The sequence below is a fragment of the Battus philenor genome, unplaced genomic scaffold (genome assembly GCF_028537555.1).
Source record: "Battus philenor isolate CCGP_79_NKW_IND1 unplaced genomic scaffold, ilBatPhil1.0.hap1 SCAF_16, whole genome shotgun sequence".
Taxonomy (NCBI): domain Eukaryota; kingdom Metazoa; phylum Arthropoda; class Insecta; order Lepidoptera; family Papilionidae; genus Battus; species Battus philenor.
Window position 1 is genome coordinate 8,297,139 of NW_027181678.1, and position 23,133 is coordinate 8,320,271.

General features: G+C 32.0%; 3 protein-coding genes across 3 annotated transcripts; 1 reads left to right on the forward strand and 2 right to left on the reverse strand.

Moving 5' to 3' along the window:
* Nucleotides 1–287: 287 nt before the first annotated feature.
* On the reverse strand, nucleotides 288–7,052 carry LOC137919170 (type 2 phosphatidylinositol 4,5-bisphosphate 4-phosphatase). Its single transcript, XM_068762158.1, has 4 exons — nucleotides 6,926–7,052; nucleotides 6,555–6,724; nucleotides 4,193–4,402; nucleotides 288–2,715 (listed from the first exon to the last, which is right to left on the reverse strand). Exons 1-4 carry the CDS (start codon nucleotides 6,966–6,968, stop codon nucleotides 2,440–2,442), a joined length of 699 nt encoding a protein of 232 aa, XP_068618259.1. The 5' UTR covers nucleotides 6,969–7,052; the 3' UTR covers nucleotides 288–2,439.
* A 756-nt stretch (nucleotides 7,053–7,808) lies between these two features.
* l(3)72Dn (UTP4 small subunit processome component l(3)72Dn) lies at nucleotides 7,809–15,478 on the forward strand. Its single transcript, XM_068762146.1, has 11 exons — nucleotides 7,809–7,997; nucleotides 8,073–8,452; nucleotides 9,054–9,235; nucleotides 9,366–9,556; nucleotides 10,131–10,286; nucleotides 10,700–11,030; nucleotides 11,689–11,872; nucleotides 13,428–13,651; nucleotides 13,935–14,108; nucleotides 15,083–15,163; nucleotides 15,298–15,478. The coding sequence occupies exons 1-11, from the start codon at nucleotides 7,897–7,899 to the stop codon at nucleotides 15,415–15,417; spliced, it is 2,124 nt and encodes a 707-aa protein (XP_068618247.1). The 5' UTR covers nucleotides 7,809–7,896; the 3' UTR covers nucleotides 15,418–15,478.
* A 484-nt stretch (nucleotides 15,479–15,962) lies between these two features.
* Nucleotides 15,963–19,742, reverse strand: LOC137919527 (uncharacterized). The gene is made up of 5 exons (XM_068762620.1): nucleotides 19,657–19,742; nucleotides 18,762–18,868; nucleotides 17,650–17,763; nucleotides 16,841–16,979; nucleotides 15,963–16,074 (listed from the first exon to the last, which is right to left on the reverse strand). Exons 1-5 carry the CDS (start codon nucleotides 19,740–19,742, stop codon nucleotides 15,963–15,965), a joined length of 558 nt encoding a protein of 185 aa, XP_068618721.1.
* Nucleotides 19,743–23,133: the final 3,391 nt, after the last annotated feature.

Sequence of the window (23,133 nt, forward strand, 5' to 3'; positions counted from 1 at the left end):
GTCAAACATGTAATCGAGGTGATACCTAATTATCAGAATAAAAAATATTATATTGTAAAAATCACTACTAACATTATTTTTTGATAATAAAAATTTGCAAGCCATGTCTTCTCTATTACTTAATTAAATCGCTGACAAATAATTCAGTAATTACAAAATTACTTAATAGGAATTTACTTTAATCTTTCATTTTTTACTGCCATTCTAGGATAGGATCTTTTACTTTTTTTACCTACTTATAGATTTTCGTGTAAAAAAAAAACAAAATTTCATAGGTACAATTTATTTGACTTAAATCTACAGATATATGTATGTAAAGCCGTAACATTTATGAAAGTATGCATATTGACAATAATCATAATAATAGGTTTGCTGCTATCATTATACGTATATTTGAATATAAATTTCTAAACATATTTAATGATCTTGCTAGTTTCATTATTGAGCTAGTATTCTCAATAATTTACACACAATTTCAATTCACATGTTTCTGTCCATTTACTTCATTTGGCTTATAAAGTCATAAAAGATCAATGATTTTGGCTTCATTAACAACAGTCGTCAAAGTCGAAAAGTTAATTTTTAAAAGCCAACATTAACTTAAACATTACCAAAAATGAATTATTAATAATTACCTTTAATATACAAATAAACATATAATTAAGCGAAAACATTTAAATTTAGATATTAACAATATGGCTATGCTCCCAGTACTTCCTCGCAGACAGGTACATCATGTTATTATACAACAATTATTCTTCAATCAACTTTTGGTTTCGTAAACATATGCAAGCTTACAATCAAAACAGAACTTTATCTTCAGTTTTAGCTATTATAATTATGTAAACTTTTCATTGCATGAGCATGAAGAGAAATTACATATACCACAGAACAAAGGTTCCTGAGAACATATCAAAATTATTGAAAATCATAATAATTAAGATGTTTAAAAATTGAACAAAAAAAGTATATGAACAAAATTTATAAACAATTTGCCTGTCTTATTAGTAAGAAACAACACCCTGCGGATAAATTTTTGCTGATAAGACATAATTCTATTAGTCATTGAATTCAAAAGGAATGAGTTTTTATCTAAGGTCACTTTTACAAATTTTAATGTATTAAGAGCGGCAATAACGTAGGGCCATTCACTAGTGCTTTATAAAAATAGTAAGTGAAAAATTTACAAAGTACAAAATATTTAAACGACACTTACATTTCCAATTATTTATTATCTATATGTAATATACTCTCTGCGTTATTATTTGTTATTGTCAAAATGGTAAATCATAATTGGGCTGCAAGGTCAGTCTGGGAATATTGAGACGAGAATCAATTTGTGGCTAGCCACTTAGCAGAATTGTATGCGATAAAATATTTTGTATGTTAAAAATAAACAAAATTTATGTTTTTTTCCGATACAACAAGACTGAAATTTTAAATTTTTTATATCGCGTTGTACAACGCTTACTTTGCTTCAGATGAAAATGTCGACGTAATCACCATCCTGTCAATATTGTTTTCGTCTACCGATTAAAAAATTTAATAATAATCTCATCAACATTAATATTGCCGAAATACATTTATTGCGTATTTGTTTTGTATTACTAACATATATGTAAACTATGGTTTGGCCAAAACATTGAATTTCTATTCAGCAACGATTGTATTTATTGAACGACTCTAGCGTCTTATCAATCCAGCGCCAAAAATACCCATTATAAAATTTTCTTACCCGGTTTCGTGTAGTGAGATTATCGTTTTATTAAAATGACAATCCAGTGTTGGTAAACGTGAGCAGGCCAAGAATTTTATCACTTATCACCGGGACTCAAACCTGTCATTCTAATATATGGTATAAAAAATCTTTAATAAACAGTAAATAAACAAAGCCATATCTGTTCCACGAAGTAGTCAAATTTTATAACATATCATAAAATTTAAAATAAATAAATTAATTGTATTTTTATAATAGTAAAAAATGACAATCTCTTATTAGATGATTCACACATACATATAACCACAATTTTTTTAAAAGCAATTTTCTACGATATTATACATCCTATTACTAAAATTAATAAAGAAAATGGAATCAATTTTAAAAAGTACATTAATGTTTAGACTGTTTATGGCAAAACATTGAAAACATCATATTGAGATTTATAATTAAATACTTCAAATTGTTTTATATCCAACTTAATTATTAATGTCATGAAAGTAATGCGATAAAAGAGCTTAAGTTATTGGTTAAACATGCAAAGTATTTCATGACCAGCTAATTCATTGATTATCAGAAACAAAATGAGTCTATGTGATCATATTAATATGGTCACCCATTTTATTTAACTTTATATAGTGTACACACGCAATATGGAATTGAGATAATTTTATCATTTCCTAAATATACTATCACAAAATCAAGTACCGTTGAGTAGGTTTTTACATTGGGTCGTCGATAGTGCTCACTTTCATTCCGAAGTAATGAACGGAACGCGTGGCCAGGAACAGTGCGAATGCAAATGCTCCGGCGTACGCGACGTAGATGCCATGGCTGTTGACTGAGGAATAAGTGCCCAGCGTCACGCCGAGTGCGATCGCAAAGAATATGAGCGCCAGCACCGCGAAAATGGTCCCGCGACAGGTCATGCGGGATCCCACGGATGACACCTTGCGGCAGTGGGGACATCTTGCTGGCGCATTCCTCAGGCGTTGATACTGTAAATATTGCAGTAGTAACATCATTCCTTGGGAACATAAATCGTCATTTTTCATCACAAAAGAAGTAGTGTATTTATTGTAAGTTATTCGACGTAGCAATCTGACAATTCGGCTGAGCCAGCCGACGATCTTTGTGACCGAAAGATTCATTAGTCGCTACCAGGAACCGGTAGACGCGGCGTAGGCCCCCCTGTTTATTCGTCCGACGACCTAATCAAGGTCACGGGATGTCGTTGATTACGAGCAGGGCGAGGCTGAATATCGTTGGGGAGATCTACTACGTCTTGCAGTGGGCGCCTATCGGCTGCAAAAGGAGAAGAACAAATATATCTTTGATCGTATGTACACGTCGAATACCCACTACTTGTTTATCTATTTCCATACACTGGTTGTCTGTAAAAAATTGCCTTGAGTAATTTAACCGCCCTTTGTACTTCTTTTTAGTTAATATGCATCACATATTACTTTACTAATATATGCAATAAAGAATAAAAATAAATGTGTTTTCAATTAAAAAGAACAAATGTAAGAAAATCAACTAAATAAAATATGCTCATGCGAAATATTAGATGAGTAATAATTTATCCACCATGATTAAAATTATCAAGGAACTAATTTTGTCACAATTTATATAAATATTGTATAAATGCCCACCTGCAAAGAAGTATTAAAAAATAAAATTACTAACAACAAACATTCAGGAAACACTAATAATATTTGGATGATAATGATTTATAAATAAGTGGCTTTTATTAATATTACCATTATTTAAAGGAAATTTTAATGGCGAGAAAAAATTGAAAAATTATAATAAATAAATAATAAAGAAATAACAATATTCTTAGCCAAGTAAATTAAATTAAATACCAACCAAGTAAATTAAATACTTGTCCATAACTGTCTAATATTTTTCGTCAATCAAAACTAAAAACATCGTAATACAATCTAATAAACAAACATTTTGTTTAAAATTAAACAGTACAATGAAAATAATAAATCCCATTATTATTACCCCCTTAAGTATTAAGACCTGCTGTAAAGAACTATAAAACTTGTTGAAGTAATCACTGTTGTTTTGTATGATTACATTTTTCTCACCTAATTATGTTATAACGATATGGTTTAATAAAAATCTGGTTGGAGCAAATGGTCAAGCCAAAATTTGACACCTTTCGATCAACACATTAAAGAGTTTTTAAGTGACACCCAAGCCGAGGTCACTCCATGGTCTTTTCACTTACAAAAAAGATTTTTATCCAGTCTGCTGAAACAAATATAGAATGAATGAAGCCGCGGCTGGCGAAGATCTCGTAGAGAGTTACCTTAAATATTTCTAGGTTATATGCCATCCATTACAGTGACACTTCAAAATCTGTAAAACTGTTAATGCCAATGAACAATGCTAATACAAGGCAAAAAATAATGGCTTTTATTTCGATAATTATGATATGTAAACATTATCTATGCTACATACCAAGAAAGTGTCCTGACAGTGTGCACAAATAACTCTGCACATGCCAGGCAGTGTGGACACCGGAGGGGTCACTGGTGAAGGAGCAAGATTAATAATTCTCTTGCAGTCAGGTCGGGGACACGCAATGCGCTGCGATGACGACTTGCAGATCAGCAAACAATTGCAAGGACAACGCACATATTTCTTCCCAGGAGGTGCATTCCTTATCGGCTGAAAAAAGATATAAATATATTCATAAGAACAACTTATAGAATTTATATTTCTGCTGTTAATAATTATACTACTATCAGCGGTTAATAAGTATTATAAATACACAAATAACTTGGCAATAACAAATGTGTGAAGTGTCATCATATTACAACATTAAAACATCAATTACTGGACTTAGGTCCAATCCATTTTCAATAAATTGTTGAATGTGTATTTTTGGTGAAATAAAAGGTACAATAAACTCTTTTTATCTAATTTAAAAATAGGTCAGACAAATGATTACAAACAAATATTTTGTTTTAATTGGTATTGTTACAATTAACTTGGTATTTCTAATTTGAAAAAAAAAAGATCTTGATAAGCATTGTTATATATCTGTAGGTAAGTGATACAGCACATCCATAAAGGTGTGGCACATAGCAAGGCTTTACAACATCAAACTCTACTATGTCTATGATTGTCATCTTGAAATATGGCCTAAGGGTTCCTTAAGTAATTGTTATTGTTTGTTTCAAACCGGTTACCCAGGAATCAATGCAAAGGAAAAATATTTTGTGTCTTGGCAAGATCTATAATTGGCCTCTATTACTTAAGACAAATTATTTGAAACTGAAGATTTTAAAGTTATAATAGTAGAGTAAAATAATAGGAAGTATCATTGCTGAGCTATCATAAAAGTATTTTTACATAATTAATATTGATAATTATTACTCATATCTTATATCTACATTTGTGTTTTATGTTAATTAATTTTTTAAAATTTTTGATGAGAACATGTTCCAGTTTTACTTACTTAAACAAAAGATAGTAGTTTTTTAAGTAATCCAACCAATATACAACATACTATTCCAAATTTCTATAATCAAAGAGGCCTATATCCCAACTGTTATAATATTACAAAGGCACTGTGTATGAATTTCCGAATACATCATGTTAATAGGACAGAAAGAATTTCCTAGTTTTCTATATAAAAAGTACATATTGATTAATGAACTATTTGAAATCTAAGAAAAAAACTAAATGTTTTTGTATTTGTAGTAATATATGCAACATATTTTTAACTAAGAAAGAACATGTTTAATGAAACAATAATTGATTGATGATAAAAATAAGTTTCTTTTTATTAATTTTGATTTCATAACAAAAAAAGAAAATTCATTACTTTCTTAAGTTTTAAATATCCTGGAATTTATTAATCAGGTTAAAACTTTTGACTTTGGTTGATTAAATTTAATAAAAACCATTGGTTTATTATGTCCATTCTAAGACTTCCCCTCCCTATCTACATTTGCAGACTTGTTAATTGGTTAAGATGTGTTATTTTTGATAATTTTTGTTTAATATTGTAGACCTTAGTCAACAAAGTCTAATTTTCAAGTTTCTTACAATATGTAGGCTCCAATCAGATTTTGCTATACCTTTTATATTTATACATTAACACACTCACAAATCAATTTAGTACACAATTCATTACATTATTGACATAAATAAATACCCCTTTAGCTCTTTTTTATATTTTTAATGTGTTAAAAATCTGTTAATTGTTAAATCTGTTAATTTTGTACAAATTTTCATACATCTGAAATTATCTCTTATTAGACATTTCCAAAAGATGTGAACAATGGTGACTTTAAGATATCTTTGATTTAGTTGTCAAATTAAATATTTATGTTGAAAATACAAATTATGATTGTTGTTATACAAAAGGTGATGATGTGCTTATTATTTGGTTAGAATTGTATTATGAATGCATAAGAGCAGTGCTGACTACAGAATCAATAACAAATTTCATAGTGTCATAAACATAATAATGTTATTGAAAGGAAAAATTTACGTACATTAAAGAACATTTATTGTTAAAATTTAAATTTAAATTATTTTTCATTTATTAGTGCAGTTTCTAATATGAAACAAATTTATGTGAAAATAATATATACATAATATACATTGTTAATGGGAATACTTAGTGATAATAAAGATTATTATTATTGTGATAATTTACTTGATGAGAAAAAAAAATTGATATGATCTCATTTGATACTCTCAAAATCAAATAATAAATCAAACAACTGATTTTAGGGTCATCAACGAAGTTTACTGTAATTTTGATCATAGAGTTACTTTTTTATATAAAAAATTGTAGGAACCTTACCGTAGCTTCATGACAAACTGAACATTTTACAACATGTTGTTCCCTTTTTCCTGATATATCTATCATAGACTGGCAAACGCGGCATGTAACCATAGGCATTCCTGCCTGTTGGTAGGGCGGTGGAAGTTCATCCGGCCCGATAGGAGAAATTGTGCTGACATTCACTTCTTCTGTGGGATAAAGTAACAAAATTACGTGATGTGTATGCGTAACAAAAATGCAAACCAACGTAATAAATGAACAATTAGTTGCACAACGTAAACTATCAATGTAACTAGACTATCTATCAGTTTGTTTAGGTATATATTGTTTAACAATAAAAATACTACGAAATCGTTGACTCATAGACCATTAAAATATTAAGTACTTACCATCCCTAAGAAGGGGTTGATTTTCGCTTTGTCCGTCCCCCATTGGATAACGAAAATTTCAACAACACAATATGTAAATATCTTTACGCGAACAAGGAATTCTTTGGACGAAAATTGTCATACCAGTTTACTGTGAACAAGTAAAGAAAAACCTAAAACGTCAAATCGATTATGTTTATGGTTCCATAGACAAAAATTAATATATGGTTTAAACAAATAAAACAGTACCTACCTAAGAGAATAAATAAAAGACCAAAATGCATCAATTGATGATTATTTCATTATAATATCACACTCTCATTTATTTTTTTAAAGTACAAATTTTGTTAAACTTGGCTACTAGTTGAATTTTGAAGTAAAACAATTTTCATCGAAAATATAAATTTAAAACTTTAAAATTCTATAGCCTCAATACAGTAGTAGATGACTGGTACGATTACTTACTTTATGTGCATTTAATCATAGGATCACAAATGATGAAAAATTGTATAATACAGTAATCGATACAAATAACGTAGGTTTAAGAAAGCAAATATATGAAATCCACCAACCACCCACATTTAGCCCGTGTAGACTTGGACGCTATCGATGAAAGTAGGTTTAAGTCACAACCGTATACACCCACAGGAGCATTACACAAGGTTAACACAAAGAACAAAAATAGATAGAGAAATAAAAAATAAATACTTTGATAAATTGTAACAAATGGACATATAAAAAGTAACAACATAAGGTTTTTAAATTATAATTAACGATTTGTTAATGTTATGACAAAACATTCATTACAATTTTACAATATTTGTCATTCACACAGATCTCGTTAGTAATCTTTGTAAATATTACACACGTGGTTATTGACGGCGGCTGTCTTGACTGTCATCAGTTGTCAATCTATAGTTTACTCATGTACCATGTGTATGTTTAATGTTAAAAGTGTTTTAAGATTGTGAATTGTTAATTTGGATTTTAAAATGGCGTGCAAACTACATAGAGTTCGTTACTATAATCCCAAACCAGAACCTATAAATTCCGTGTCTTTCAACAAAATCGGAAAATTACTTGCAGTTGCAAGGTATAAATCCATAACACAGATATTATTTTTTCTTTATTGTGCTCTACTTACACCAATAATTCTTATTTCTTGCAGAGCCGATGCTTCAATTGAGATTTGGGACTTAAACTATGCTCCGTTTCTAATAAAATTTATACCCGGTGCAGAAAATACGTCTGTGGAAGCACTGGGATGGGTTGATAATAGATTATTATCAACTGGGCTTGGCGGAGCTTTACTAGAATGGGATCTTAATACGTTAAGTATTAAAAATACAGTAGTATTAACAGGATATGCTGCTTGGTGCCTTGATGTTAATCCAAGCAATACTTTAGTGGCTGTTGGTACAGAACAAGGACATATTAATCTGTATTCTGTTGAGAATGATGAAATTTTATATAAGAAATTATTTGATAAGCAAGAAGGTAGAATAATGTGCTGCAAATTCAACAAAATTGGAAATATTTTAGTAACAGGTATTATTCTGTTGTCATTATAATATTGAAAGCATTTGTTTTATTATGTTAACTAAAGTTTCATACTATATAAAAATTTGATATTTGTGATTTGATTAAAATAAACCAAAGTCGCAAATTTGCCTAACTTTTGTTACCTATCACAATAGTCAAATTTGTTTAAAAGTGATTGTACAATCAGTAATCAGCAATAATTGTACCAAGTGTACTACACACCAATAATTTAAAAGACATCAATAATTGGTTGAGTTATTGTATTTTTTTAATAGGCAGTTATAATTATAATGTAATTAATAATGTTAATTATAAGAAAGCTATATATTACCAATACTGAGAAATTTACATTAAAATAATATTAGTAATGTCTAGTGTTTCATTAATGTTAGTTGATAGTTTTTTTTTATTTGAATCCTTTGGTTGTAGTTCATTTCCAGTCCTTTCTTGCAATTTCATGAATATCTGTTTACCATGTATTGGCCATGTGTATGGCCAATCAATTTTTTTTACAATTGGAACTTTTCTTTTTGTTGGGAGAAGTGTCAACCTTTTATTTATATAATAAAATAAAATGAAAAATAATGACAAAATTTAATAATTTTAGGCTCCACAGATACAATAAGGGTTTGGAATGTAGAAACAGGTCATGCTACCTGCAGGATATCTGTTAGTAGACGTGGCAAGGAGACAATAGTGTGGTGTCTTGCAGTGCTTTCTGACAACATTGTAGTGTCCGGAGACAGCCATGGGAGGCTAACATTTTGGGATGGTACCATTGGTGACCAGGTAAATGTTCATTCTTTTCAGATATTTTTGAACATGGGAATAAACCTTTTAGAAAATGTTTTCTGCTCTATATTTATATGAAAAATACTAATTCATGGTTTAAGTTCACTAGTGAAGTTTATTTTTTCAGATAGAATCATATACAACTCATAAGTCTGATATATTGTCAATAGTGGTATCTGATGATGAAAAGAGTTTGTATTGCAGTGGGGTAGACCCAGCCATAATGAATTTTATTAAAGTCAGCAAGGGTTCTGGTAAAATATCTGGTGCTCAGTGGGTGAAGAATGTGCAGAGAAACATTCATGAACATGACGTCAGGTATACATTTTTAATTTAATGTTTTTAGATCATATATTTTTTAAGACACAGATAAGTTATTAATATATTAATTAGGTTAATTATAAATGTATAAACACAAACAGACTAATGTAAAGTTGCTAATTAGGCCATATAGGTAGGCAAAACCTATCACCATATTGTACAGTGTATTTAAGCATTATGTTCTGATTTTGGCATGACATACACAGTTCCATTTCTGGTTTCTTTTTATTTTGATTTTATTGATGTTATACAAAGTGTTACCTGGTTGTTTTGTAAAACCTTGTCTAATATCACACAATTGTGGGATATAATTTGCCATAATAAATTAGTCTTGTTGCATTCTAGTATAATCGTAAACGTAAAATTTGGTCATAATTTTATATAAAGAAATTTTTACATTATTAAAGTGAACGAATTTGACGCAAAATGGGCGCAGTGTCGCTTGGTTTTGAAAACCAGCCCATTAGGACATGACAAGAGAAGACAAAGGAACAATCTTTTCAAAACAGAATGATTTTGTTTTCTTTGTAAAGTATCCCCAATTTCCTAATGAAATATATATTCTTTTCAGAGCTCTAATATTGAATGGAGATAAGCTGGTTTCTGTTGGCGCAGATGGATATCTTACATTATCAAGTTATCCACCCAAATGGGTTATGAGAATACCACCAATGATACCTGCAATCAGGTCATCTGTATGTGCACAAAAAAAACTTTTATTATTAAGGTAATAATTGCATTGTTTAAAGAGCACTGTCAAGAAAAATAGTCTATTAGGTATCTGAGTTGTTGCATAATATTAATAAATTGAGCAGACTCATGAAGTCACAGTTTCAATTTCAAGCAATCAATTGAAGAAAACGTGAGAAAACCAGGCCAAAAACCAGAAGATATCTGACATCTAGTAATCTGCACTTATAGAACATTATATTATTACACACTTATAGAAGTCTACCCACGTCCACACCCTCATCACCGAGGTAGTTAATGTTCCAACTGTGAAAACATTATGGTGCTGACCATCAATGTAATTTTACATAATTTCTGTTAGGCACTGACATTATTATAGTAAAAGTATGTTATACTTTTTACATTTTTATTTGAATTTAATGTTTGTTGCATGTATTTACATCTTTAAAGGTATTCCAACCATTTGGAGGTTTGGAAACTGGGTACATATGGCACTGATGAAAGAGGTGATGTGATGATAATGAATGTAAATATTCAACAAAATTTAGAGGAAGGTAATGATAACACCATGCTTGAACAAGACACAGCGATAGCCGATTATAAAAAGGATAATAAGAATACCAGTGATCCACAAAAACTAACATTAACTGAAAAGCCAGTTCAACTAGTTTCAGTGAAAACTAAAAAGAACAAACAGATTCTCAGTTGTCAGTTGTCACCAAATGGCCAGTTTATAGTATATTCAACTGACAGCAATATAAGAATGCTTAAATTAGATACAGTAAGTATTATTTTTAAATATAAACATTACACACTCAAAAATTAAATTGTTAATAGTATTTAAAAATGTGATTTGTGACAAGGGGTTTTCACTTATGGACAAATATAAACTTGGCTAATAATATGTTTACGTATTGTCTAGTAAATTTATTAAATATTAAAGGTATACACATTGTTCAGACAGTTGAGGGCACAGGGGAACAGTCCAAGCCCAGTTATCGTGGGGATCTTTGGAGGACGCTACAGCAATGCATAGTTTAGGCGTCTGTCGGCTGGAATGATGATTGACTTATAATTTGCTTGAAATCATTCACAACTGAATTACAACTTATTAAGTAATATTATTATGGAGTTTAGGAAGGTGCGTGTAAAAATTTCTATGAAGTTCCTCTATCAACAGTGTCTGTCACGCTTACAAGTACACACAGCTACAGCTCTGCAGCAAAGGCAGTTCACATACTTTATTTTGGCGCTCCTCCTAGCGTTTTTGATAACAATAAAGTAGATGTGACAGAATGCTTTATCTATCTGATCTAGCAATTAAACTGATCTGAAATACCAATTCGACTCTGTTAAGTGACACAATATAACAGAAAATATTACTCAGAATACATATAGTACACGTTATTGATTTGATTAATGATTTTAAAACTTTACAGGAAGACGAGAGCAACATATCTTTAACGAAAGTATCAATTAGTGGATTATCCTCAATGTGTAATCATGTTACATTCACTGAGGACTCGCAAACAATGTTGGTACATTCTTGTGGAGAAATAAAAGTTCTCCATGTTGACCCGGAGGCCGGCGCCACTGTTGTACAAACAATATCGACAGATAAACGTAATGTACATTAATAACAACATAGTTTATGTCCGTAATATAATTAGGTATTAAGTTTGGAGAAATCGCTCGTGCAACCAACCGTTATTGGGACAGTAAAGTTCTCAAGTAGTGATTACGAGTCAGTAAACACGGCGTGGGTAGGGATCCCATTAGGTGGACTAATGACAAGACTGATAATCGTAGTGATCTTTGGGAGAGGCCTGCGTCTTCCAGTGGACGTCTTTCAGTTGACTTGATGATGAAGATTAACTTTTTTAGTTTAAATTACCTTCAATACTACTATATTATGGCTTACTAGAGTAACAATGTCTCTGTAAGTACATTCTAAATTGCCAAGTGGTTTCTTTACTGAATGATAAAATAAATCAAAATGGGGATGTGATGCTGTTGATATGGAACTAACAAATCATAGATAATTAATTTAAAGATACAATTTGTTATTTCTAGTACCACTTTCAATATTATAACTTAATAAAAAAATATTTGAACAATAGAGTGGGATATGGTCGAGATTTCTCTATGAAATTGAACAAAGAAAGAGGAGATCAGATATTTCTCTGACCTATTTCTAATTGGTAGATTACACTGTTCCGAAAGTTCTCAACCGTTATGTTATTCCTAAAAAGGTCCCTACTGTGAACCCCACAACAGGGAACTTTTTACGGTAGGCCTTGCTTCCACCGTTTCAATAATAAATTCTGTAAGGTGAGTTGTAAGGTCTTCTTATTTCTTGATTCCCATCACGGGATCTAGCTTAAACTACAGCCGGCTACGGTGTGTATTATCTTGCATATACATCTTACTGAGCAGGCAAGTAACCGAGCTGGTGCAATTCGCCGGTTGCCAGCAAGCGCTAACGGTCGCTCCCAACCGCGCGACCGCTCTTCATGCAGCCCGTTCGTAAGATCTGTGACAATAACCACTCACTTCGCGCTACGCCCAACGTCCGGTCAGAGACCAAACCAAGCAAACGAACATCTGGAAGTCCGAAGTCTGGAGTTAACCATATATTCACTACGAGTCCAACACCAATAACCTGTACATACCGCTCTCGCAGTAAGCGTGCTGCTGGTCGCCGCAGTACTCTAGTCGAAACAACCGGACCTTTAGTTCCAGTTGCAAAACCAACCGATGCCGGGTGTCTGTCTTCAGCCGGAATGAGGAGAACAGTAGAATAATAAATATAACACAGCAGATTTGCAAGTTGAAATGGCAATGAGCGTGCCATATATCACAAAAGTGTTGGCCACTGGGATCTTGTGGTTTTGGAGTCAAGACCATCGAGGTGGACAGGTGATCTTGTAAAAGTCCTCGACAGATGCTGGATGCTGGTTGTTTCCTATCAGCCCAATTGTAAATTTATGCGAGGAGGCTTTCGCTCAGCAGTGGACGTCTTTCCGCTGAAATGATGATGATTTAATGTTACACTAGACAGTATATCATATTTTCACAAAAATACCTTATATGAAAATATTAGACTACAAATCGTACAATTTTGAGTATTCATGTTTTCGTTAGTTAATTTTACTTAAATAGTTTTATGATTTTTTAGATTTACACAGCAAAACTGCGCTACATTTTCACGTGTCATCAAAGACACCTTCAAATTTAGTGTACTTGATCATAGCGGACACAGAGGGCACCATTGTAGTCTGGGTACAAAGTAATAAAAAATTTGAACATTATGTCACCTTACCTAAGTACCGGTGCCTCCCGGCCGCAATGACTATAAACAGTGAAAAGGAAAGGATCATAATCGCTTATGTGGATCAAAAGGTAAAGTTTTTTAAACAACATTTCCGAATTGAATATTTTTAGTCTACGTAAATGCTTTAAATGATCGGATATGTATAATGCTCTATTATTTTACATAATCTTGTCTATAATTATTTTTACATTGTTTGTCTGTTTATTATATTATTATTTATATAGTAGTTTTATTGTTATTTTTCTGTTATGTTCATTTATTAATTTCAGTTAGCAAAACTATATGTATATACTATTTACCACGTAAAATTAAAAGTATGTTTATATTATCTAAGAAAATACAACATTACAGTTGATCGAGTACGATCTGCCGAATAAGAAGTTCACCGAGTGGCCAGGCGACGCGCTGCCGGTGCAGTGGCGTTCGCGTCAAAACTCGGTCGCCTCCATCACCACGCACACTAAGAGAGACGCGCTTGTGTTTCAAGATGACACATCATTATGGATTATGGATAAAAATACACAGGTAATTATACTATATTTTCGTTTGAATTTGTTTAAATATGACATATTTGTCAATAAAATGCTTTTGCACTTCTAATCACCCTGTATATATGACAGGTTAATTACTTCTGGCAGTCCAAAGCGCCCATGGACAGATAGTTTACAATTATTATATAATACATAATTTTTAATATGTTGTACTTCGAATTTTGAAAATGCTTTTTTTACTATAATTACGTTAATAATTATTTCTGAAACCATAGTTTTTTGGAGAGGGTATACTTTAATTGACACAAATGAGTAATACATAAAAACTTTTACACTTATAACTTTTATATCCTGTATTTTGTGTACATTCATAGAGCCGGCAAATATTATATGTCTTTAATGTTGTTTCACTTTTCGATTGTAATAATCAAAATGTTAAAACTCCGTCAAAAGACTTTAGTCCTAAGCCATTGGCCTGTCGCAGTCCGACAGATGAAAAATTTTAAATTAGTTCGTAGAAATTATAAATTAATTTCTGAAATCATTGATTTTTGGATAGAGTTTGCCACACATTAATTGAGAGCTAATAAGCTATACATTCACTTATTTAAGGATTTTATATGTATTATCAATCGACGTATATCGTTATAATATGTCGACGTAATAATAATTGCATGACGTCACAAGCCGAGCTTGCGCTCAGTCAATCTTCAGAGCATTTTTCCCGCCTAGGCGATATAAGATGCTGGGAAGCCTTGAGCTTATTTACTAGAAAATGTTTAACCTAAGCTCTGTTTCTTTGAATTCAAAATGTATTTGAATCGAAAATCAAAATGTATGGAAGCGAAAATTCCATACATTCAATCGTTTAGTTATTATTTCTGTTATATTTCTGATATTGATTGCAAATCATGTCTAAAATTTTATATTATATTGTAAGGACGTGAAAAAATATAAGTAATTTTATTTGTTTTAAAATAATAATTAATAATTGTATGTACTTTTCAGAATACCAGTCATGAACCAAAACCCAAGAAAAAGTTCAATAAAAATAACGACGGTATGAATCTTAAAATCATACCTATAAAAGTAAGTTTTGTCGATGACCATTTTTGCAAATGAGCTATACATTTACCACTTTTAAACTTTTACATCTATAACCAATCACTCTGTATATATAGTTACCGAAAAAAGTGCTTTAAATGTTTTTTTCTTAATTACAGTATTTAGCGGGTTTTCATTGGATCGGCGACGACGAAGCAGTTACACTAGAGATTTTACCTGAAAATATTGTATCCCAACTTCCACCCATTTTAGCAACTAAAAGGCATAATATGGGATAATATGATTTATAGTACTATGGCACAGAACAATGTAATTGTTATATTAAATCATACGATATAATCGTAGTTTCATTTTTAATAGTCTTAATCGTAATAGTGAAATGAAGTTAAATTATTATTAAAAGTTGCCTGAACAAGGTTGATATTTCGAAAACTCGATACTGTATGTTATTGTTATAGTAAAAAAAATAATTTTTTAACCATTTTTGTATACTTTTATAAAGAAATAAAAAAAAATCGTTGTATAACAAATACTGAAAATATTTGAGTCAAAAGTTGCAGGTTTGTCACGCAAGAGGTCGCCTTGTGATTGATAGCATAAGTAATTTAATGCTCAATACTTTCATCGTCATTATATCCGCTGTAAAACTGTTTACGGCTGTACATAGGACCTCTCCCATGGATTTCAAATATGACCGATTGGAAGCGGTGTCTGCACAGTTTTCTGATGACCTTATTGTGACATTTAAAATTAAAATACTCAATATTATTGATTTAATTTATTCTATGCTGCAAATGTAGGTTGGCAATCATTATTCAAAGTATTAAAACTCGAACGGTGAAACAGTGAGTTGTTGTGGTCGTGACCACATCTCGTCGGTAACCTCGGAGCGCGCCGGGGGAAGCTTGTAAGATATCAAATCTCCTATACCTCCGCTGTAAAAAAGTCATGCACATTAAATGATAACAAGATATTGTTGTAAAGGTGTATATAAATAAAAATTGTACTTTCTATTAATTATTATGCATCTACGTATTTCTTTTCTGACGTCGACAATAAACTTTATGAAATAGAAAAATTAAATAGCAGTAATTATCTTCAGTAATGCGCAATCTCTCTTTATCAGACACAGATGTCTCGTTGTGTACTTGCGGGTTGGTTTTCGCAACCAAGCAGCACTGTCTTAACTTTGCGCCTGGGACCACATACAGTTAATAATGCACAATTTATCTGATTGGTTAATAATCACGAGTTAAGAATGCGTCTACATGCACCTGTAATTTTCACGGTGCGTACGCCATCTCTTGCTCTTAGATTGAATGATTCTGTTTATGCAACTACTTGGTATTGAAATTATTACTATTTAACTAGCGTATTATACCGGGCTTGTTTTTTGAACAACGGTGACAAGCGCAGTGAATGACTCACACCAAATAGACGATATTTTGTGTCAATCAATTGTTGAAAAAAAAATTTAAAAATTTGGCCATTTTTTAAAAATAGTCGCATATGAATACATTTTAAAATTTACTTGTACCTTTTCATTTGTTTTTTATAAAAAGTCTTTTATTACTATCAATAAAAACTTTAGTAACTTAGTTTGATTATTGAGGCAAACTATGTCTCATTTTGCTAAACATATGCGGTAATTTTTAGTTATCTTTTTGAAAGACGTAATAGTTTACTTATAAAATTATTTACCCTAAGAATATCATGGTTTGCTTGTAAGGATCGTAGACCTGTCCCGGCGGGAGCGGTGGGCGAGTCGGGTAGTTGCGTCCAGTTTTAACAAGTGGGCCGTAGCGATCTAGTGGACAGAGAGCACGACGTCCAATCATACCTGTTCAGGAATTTTTAAAGCAATTCATATTTATTAAGACAATTTTTGATGTATTTTTAAGAAAAGCAAGAGGCAAGTACATACCGACAAAGCTGTACCGCGTCTTAGATATGCGTGCGGCGGAGAGTTTAACCTGCTTTGTTTCGCCAGTCTTCTGTCATTCTGGTCCTTGAATCACAGCATCTTTCTAAGGCGCGGTGCAGCGATTTCGGGTGCACTATAGTACAGTACTTCACAAAAAGTATCTTGTTCTTTCCAATTCCGATTCAAGATTCTGACATACTATAAATATATACTTTTAAGGGAACCTTAGGCCTTGCAGTGGACGTTTACGAGCAATGAATTATATGAGCATAACGTGGACGCTAGTTCGTCAATCCATTCTTCTGATACAGAATAGATTCTGTAGTGGAAAATTTATTATTAATAAGCAGTGCGTACAGACAGCAAAAACAATCCAAGACAATCTAATCAATTTATAATGAAGATAAAATTAAATATTAGAAAATACAACGATCTAGGTTTTGATCGAATAACATTAAAACTTTTATTTTGGGGTAGTCCTGTGCCTTGCAGAGGGCGTCTATGGGCTAACATGCTGACGATTTTTGTTTGAATGTCTGACTATTGTTTATTAATTACTTTTTTCTTCATCAATATTCTTACTTGCCTGAAGAGGTTGAAGGCAAGGGTATAGGACTGGGCTCGATGTCTACTGGATGTTTTTCCACCGGTTTACAACTCACTGTGCGGAGAGCTGCGCGATATTCCTCGACTGACATGCCTGAAACATTTTTTTTTACCGGTTGATCAGTTTTAGGTGTAAAAGGTTTAACCTATTTCTAATCAAGCCGTATAAAATCTTCACTTTAAAATATGTTATATTACTTTATATATTCTATTGGAATACTACGGGCCAATAATATACGTGTAAAGATGTAAAACTTTTACATCAATAATCGATCATTCTGTATTAAAATTTAAATATCGCTGAGGTATAATTGACGAGTAGTAGCCTAAGACAAGGTTCCCTTGTGGAAGCCCTTGAACCTGGTAACTAAATGCAGCGTTTACCGTAGCGATATAAGAGCTGGGTGGTCTAACAATTTGGTAAAATAGTACGTGGTGGCCCGAGCCGAGGTTCCCCCGGGAGCCCTCCGATTTTAATTACTTTAAAAGAGTGCTATGACTAGGCGCCCCCTGCCCCCTGCCAACCCAACCTTACGGAATTTGCAAATGCCATTTGGGCAGCAGCGATAGTCTGTTACAAAAAAAAATCACTGCAATTACAAACGTCGCTACAACAATCTGCGTACCATTCGATAGGCCGCAGGACTATCAGAACTTTATATAGCTGAATAATTTATTTAAAACTAGCATTAGTAAAGTCAAGCGTTTGACTTCACATTAGTGTTTAATTTAAGTTCGGATGGAGACCAATCTCGAATCTTAAAGCAGCAAAATTAATTCAAGAGTTCGATCATCGGTATCATTTTTAAATGCATTGTGAATATAACATCGGGTAAGTTAAAATGGTCATAAGTAAAATTATGTAAATTTATTTTTTTCATTTCCAATATATACGAGATGGATATATAATTTTAATAAGGTAATAACAGTTCATTTTCATTTTTTAACATAAGTTAAAAATTGCAAAGAAGTCAAATAAATATATGAAATAGTTGTACGGCGTTGTTTTCCGTTATTGTAAACAATGTTATAAAGTATTGGATACGTAAAAACTTTACATACCTACCGTCCCTAAAACCAGTGTGACCTTACCTATATTTTGAGCTTCCTCTTCTTGTATCTCTCTCATCTTTGTGTAAAATCCCCATCGTTGCTTCCATAAACGTGCTGCATGTTTTTCCTTTTTAGTCACTGACGTTCTATGAGGATAGAAAGATTTTCAAATAATTAATTTAATTTCTTAGATATGTATAATAATAACTGTTGCTGTTGTAGCGATCTAGGGATGTATGTATCGCACTTTACATAATGTAAAATGCAATTTATAGTTTCTGAAGATGTTAATACTGTTAGCTTAAAGGCTTTTACAGCTTCATCGGTACTAAGTTCACGGAGCGGAAGGGTCCGTGAACTAGAATAAAATACAAGTATGTACACCGCTCGTTCAGCCGACGATCGTTGGGACCAAAAAGTTCTCAAGTGGCGACCACGAGACCACGAGACTGACGTCATAGTTAAGTTTAGGCCTAGGCCTTGCAGTGAGCTTCTATCGGCCGAAAAGAAGAAGATGAATGCAAAAAGTTTAACCACTAAATATTTGTTTATTAAAACCTGTGATTATAAAAATGCTTTGAATGATGTTGAAGAGGAAAAAAATGTTATTTTAAAAAATATTGTACAATAATATATAATAATAAAAATATATTACTAATGATATACATTAAATATTTTGTTCATTTTTATTAGTTTAACATCTAATTGCGTTGATTTTAACAATGGCCATGTTTTATATGACAGTTTTTCTTTAAATACGAAGACTTGGAACTATGTATCATTTATTAATGAATATATCATTACTGTTTTTACTAAGACAAACATTTAGTACTGATTTGATTAGAGAAGTATTATCTATGCCATTTATGACAATTTCTATATGGCGTGGGGGAAACAATATTGTGTAAGGATTAAAAAAAAAAAAGTTTATTACAAAATTCCTTGAGCTTTTACTGGATCTATTGACGGCTCCCGTCGTCCACCGGTCACTGCCGTTTGTCCTTGACCCGTATTCTCCATGTAAATACTGGTGATGAACGAAAGAACTGAATATAAAATTGTTGTTGTTTACGCCGTGGCGATATTCATAAAGTTGCCGACGCGTAACCAAGGTTTTATTGATTAAACTCATTTCTCGCTAAGGCGCATATTACGTTTATTAAACTTACCTTCTCTTAAACTCTGCATCACAGAAAAATACATATAAATAAAAAAAAAACATTATAGATAGAAATTTAAACAGTAGCCCGCTAATTTTATTTTATCTGTACTGACGGCGGAATACAAACACGATTCTCTTGTATTACGCCAGTGATAACTTTTATATTATAAGAAAACATGCTATAGCTAAGTTATTTCTTTTATAAATAGTCAATTAAGAATATATGACCTCGTTTATGTTTATTGCTTTCTTTATTCAAATTGTTGTTGTCTATCTGATATCTGTTTTGTTGGGAAAGATGCTGCGACTATAGTTCCACCGGTACCTCAGTACTGCGCGATAAGAAAGCGAGCGTATCTAACGTGCAGTACAGCGGTTCTGGTCGGACTGTACTTAAAAATCATTAGTGTCAATACACGGTTATAAACTGGTAGACGCTCATTTTGTTATTTTTTAGGTTAAAAAGGCAATGGTGTCCTAATTATAACAAATAAACTTGTATAATAGAATGTCGTAAATATTTTCGCATATTAATTGATGTGGAGATTTCTATACGTTAATAATTTAAGATTACATATAGCTCCGTTTAAAAAAAATTGACTCATAAACGAAAAAGGAAAAACGGTAAATTACGTAGTTTTGCCACTGACATGGATTAACGACGGGGATGGAGGCAAGAAGGTTATTCACTTCGTCTAGACCGAACGGCCTACTTACGAATTTAACCGATTACCTAAAGTAGTTTTGGATAAATCATAAAGTGTTATATCGCTAAGGAGTTAAAAGAAACAAGTTGATGTGAAGCACAGATATGGTTCCCCGACACATATCTGAAAAATTTTTTTTTTTAAATCCAGTAAAGGACGGTTCACCGAGGGGGGGGGGGGTTACCCACGTCGCGTCTACCGGCTCATGGTCGCCACTTGAGAACCATTCGGCCCCTATGGTGGTGATAACCTTGAATTATTTATGATTCGCGTTAGTTAATAATATTTAAGGGCAATTATAAACATTCGTAAATAATAAAATCTGGCCTGCCACTTTGATTTGAATTTTAGCACCAAAATGCATTGGCGGGAGTTCAGTATTTATAAGCATAAACATGTTTTTTTTAAAGGCAAAAGTCGTTTTAAAGTAGCAAATACATTTGTACAACTTTGAGTGTCAACTTAACGCTCAGGGGACCTTGTCAATACCGTCTCTGTCGTACCCTGCCCTAATCTAGACCTGCACCGTTTATTTATGAACCCTTCAGACGTCACTAGACGGTGTCACCCCTGGGAGTCTTAAACATATTAACAAATCTCAAATTCTGAGTTTGACTCCGCTAATTACGGTCGTGGAAATTTTTTTTTTAAATCGTCTGGGTATCATTAAATAGGAAATTTGCTAATAGCGACACATTCATTTTATACTTCATTGTATACGATAAAATACATTTAGAAGGATAAAAATCAATAAAAAAAGTAATAAATTAATGGTAAACGCTTCACGCAACAGCGTAAAAACGTCGATCTTTTTCATACGTCTTTTGGATGGAGACATTACAATTAGCGGAAAGATTGTACAAAAATTAAAGATACGTATTTAGAATAAGACAGTATATAAAATGTTTTACACCCAGTATTCATGCATGTACATATATATTTCAACACAAAAAACTTACAAACCATGTACGGGTGATCGGAAATAAGTAGTAAAATCTTTAAGGTTGTGAATGTATAGCATATTTGCCTTTAAAGTTTTTACACATATTTCCAACAGCTTGTGTAAAGTGATCAATCAGAAATATGTTACAATAATTTGATTTCTCTATAGAAATGACAAACCAATAATTTCGGGTGGTACGAAGTCAGAGACAGATAGTAAACAAAAATAAATTTCAATATGTAGTAATCCAAACTTTGAAAATCTTTTTTATTGATTTATTATCGCTACGATATATATTATTTGTAAATCATTGATTTTTGGATAAGGTGTACCAAACATTAATTGACAATAAATGAGCTATACATTAAACCATTTAAAACTGGTAGGTTTACAGTTGCCTATATTTATTAACAATCACTCAGAATACATATACAATCATACTTGAAATATGTTTCTCAATATCGTACAGTTTAATTAAATATAATGAAAATTTTCATTTAGTGTTTCATTTAGATGTATAGTTATATGTGTGTCTCAACCTTTCTGCAAATAGCTTCACTTATACACGCATAGGTTGATATAAAAATAAATATTCAATTTTAGAAATCCTATTTAAACGACAAATAATAGAATCTCAACGAATCTCTCGCCTTGAAGTGATTGAGATATAAAGAAAAAGGACTATGTAATTATGTTATAAAACCTTAATTAAATTACTTTTAAAAAGTTGATATCAGTGCTCTATAATTTAGCTATAAATATTTTTAGACTTAACTTTTAATTTGGAACGGGAGGGCGGGATTATATCTTAACTTTTACGAAAGCTTTGTTAATGATGTAATTTCGCGTTGTAAAAAAGTAAAGTAATGCGATCGTTAAGCTTTTTAGTTCAGGAATACGTAATTATTTGTTAAAGGATGCCATATATAGGTGTAGGTATATTCCACTGCATGACCTAATTCCCCGAATAAAAGGAGCGGCGTGCCCTGAAACGTTAGGGTCGTGAAATTTACGGCGCTCCCGGCGTCTCGCGCCGGTGAATCAAAATAGGGTTACAATGTCCCATTGTTTTCTAAACGATTTCTACTTTCGAATATATAATAAAAAGAAAACCGTGCATCAGTTTACAAAATGTTTAAAACTTGGTTGAATTTGACGCACAGACTTCGTTTTGAAATTTTTTTTTGTAAATTACATAATGAATTAAACGTGTTTATCTAAATAAGATATAACATTAGAGTCGATTTATGTGTTGGGTTTAGAGAGCGATTTCCCGGAAGTCGGTTTTGAGGATTTTGTTTTAGAGTCTCAAGTAGAACTTTGGTGATCAGTGATTCTCTCGGAGTCTAAATTAGAACTATCCTAATGAGGACCAATTTTCGGGAGTCTGCATTAGAACTCACTAAACTCGTCCAATGTTTCTCAAGTACAATTCTTAATAATGCTTACTAGATAAATCAAAAGTTTAAGACACGCACCTAATCTGTTATATAGTCAATGAATGCATTGATTATTAGTAATTTATGATGTGGTTTTCAGTGATATTCACGGTTAATTGTATTCACGCAGAAAAACGGGAACACTTCCACATTTCTGATT

What these genes read in the sequence shown, in the direction of transcription:
- LOC137919170 (XM_068762158.1), bottom strand. Translation starts at nt 6,968, where the DNA reads ATGGGGGACGGACAAAGCGAAAATCAACCCCTTCTTAGGGATG. An exon ending in TCAACCCCTTCTTAGGGATG is followed by an intron (nt 6,725 to 6,925) that starts GTAAGTACTTAA and finishes TTTATCCCACAG; the next exon opens with AAGAAGTGAATGTCAGCACA. An exon ending in CAGTTTGTCATGAAGCTACG is followed by an intron (nt 4,403 to 6,554) that starts GTAAGGTTCCTA and finishes ATCTTTTTTCAG; the next exon opens with CCGATAAGGAATGCACCTCC.
- LOC137919527 (XM_068762620.1), bottom strand. Translation starts at nt 19,742, where the DNA reads ATGGAGAATACGGGTCAAGGACAAACGGCAGTGACCGGTGGACGACGG. An exon ending in GTAAAAGCTCAAGGAATTTT is followed by an intron (nt 18,869 to 19,656) that starts GTAATAAACTTT and finishes CTATCCTCATAG; the next exon opens with AACGTCAGTGACTAAAAAGG. An exon ending in CTTGCCTTCAACCTCTTCAG is followed by an intron (nt 16,980 to 17,649) that starts GCAAGTAAGAAT and finishes ATTCCTGAACAG; the next exon opens with GTATGATTGGACGTCGTGCT.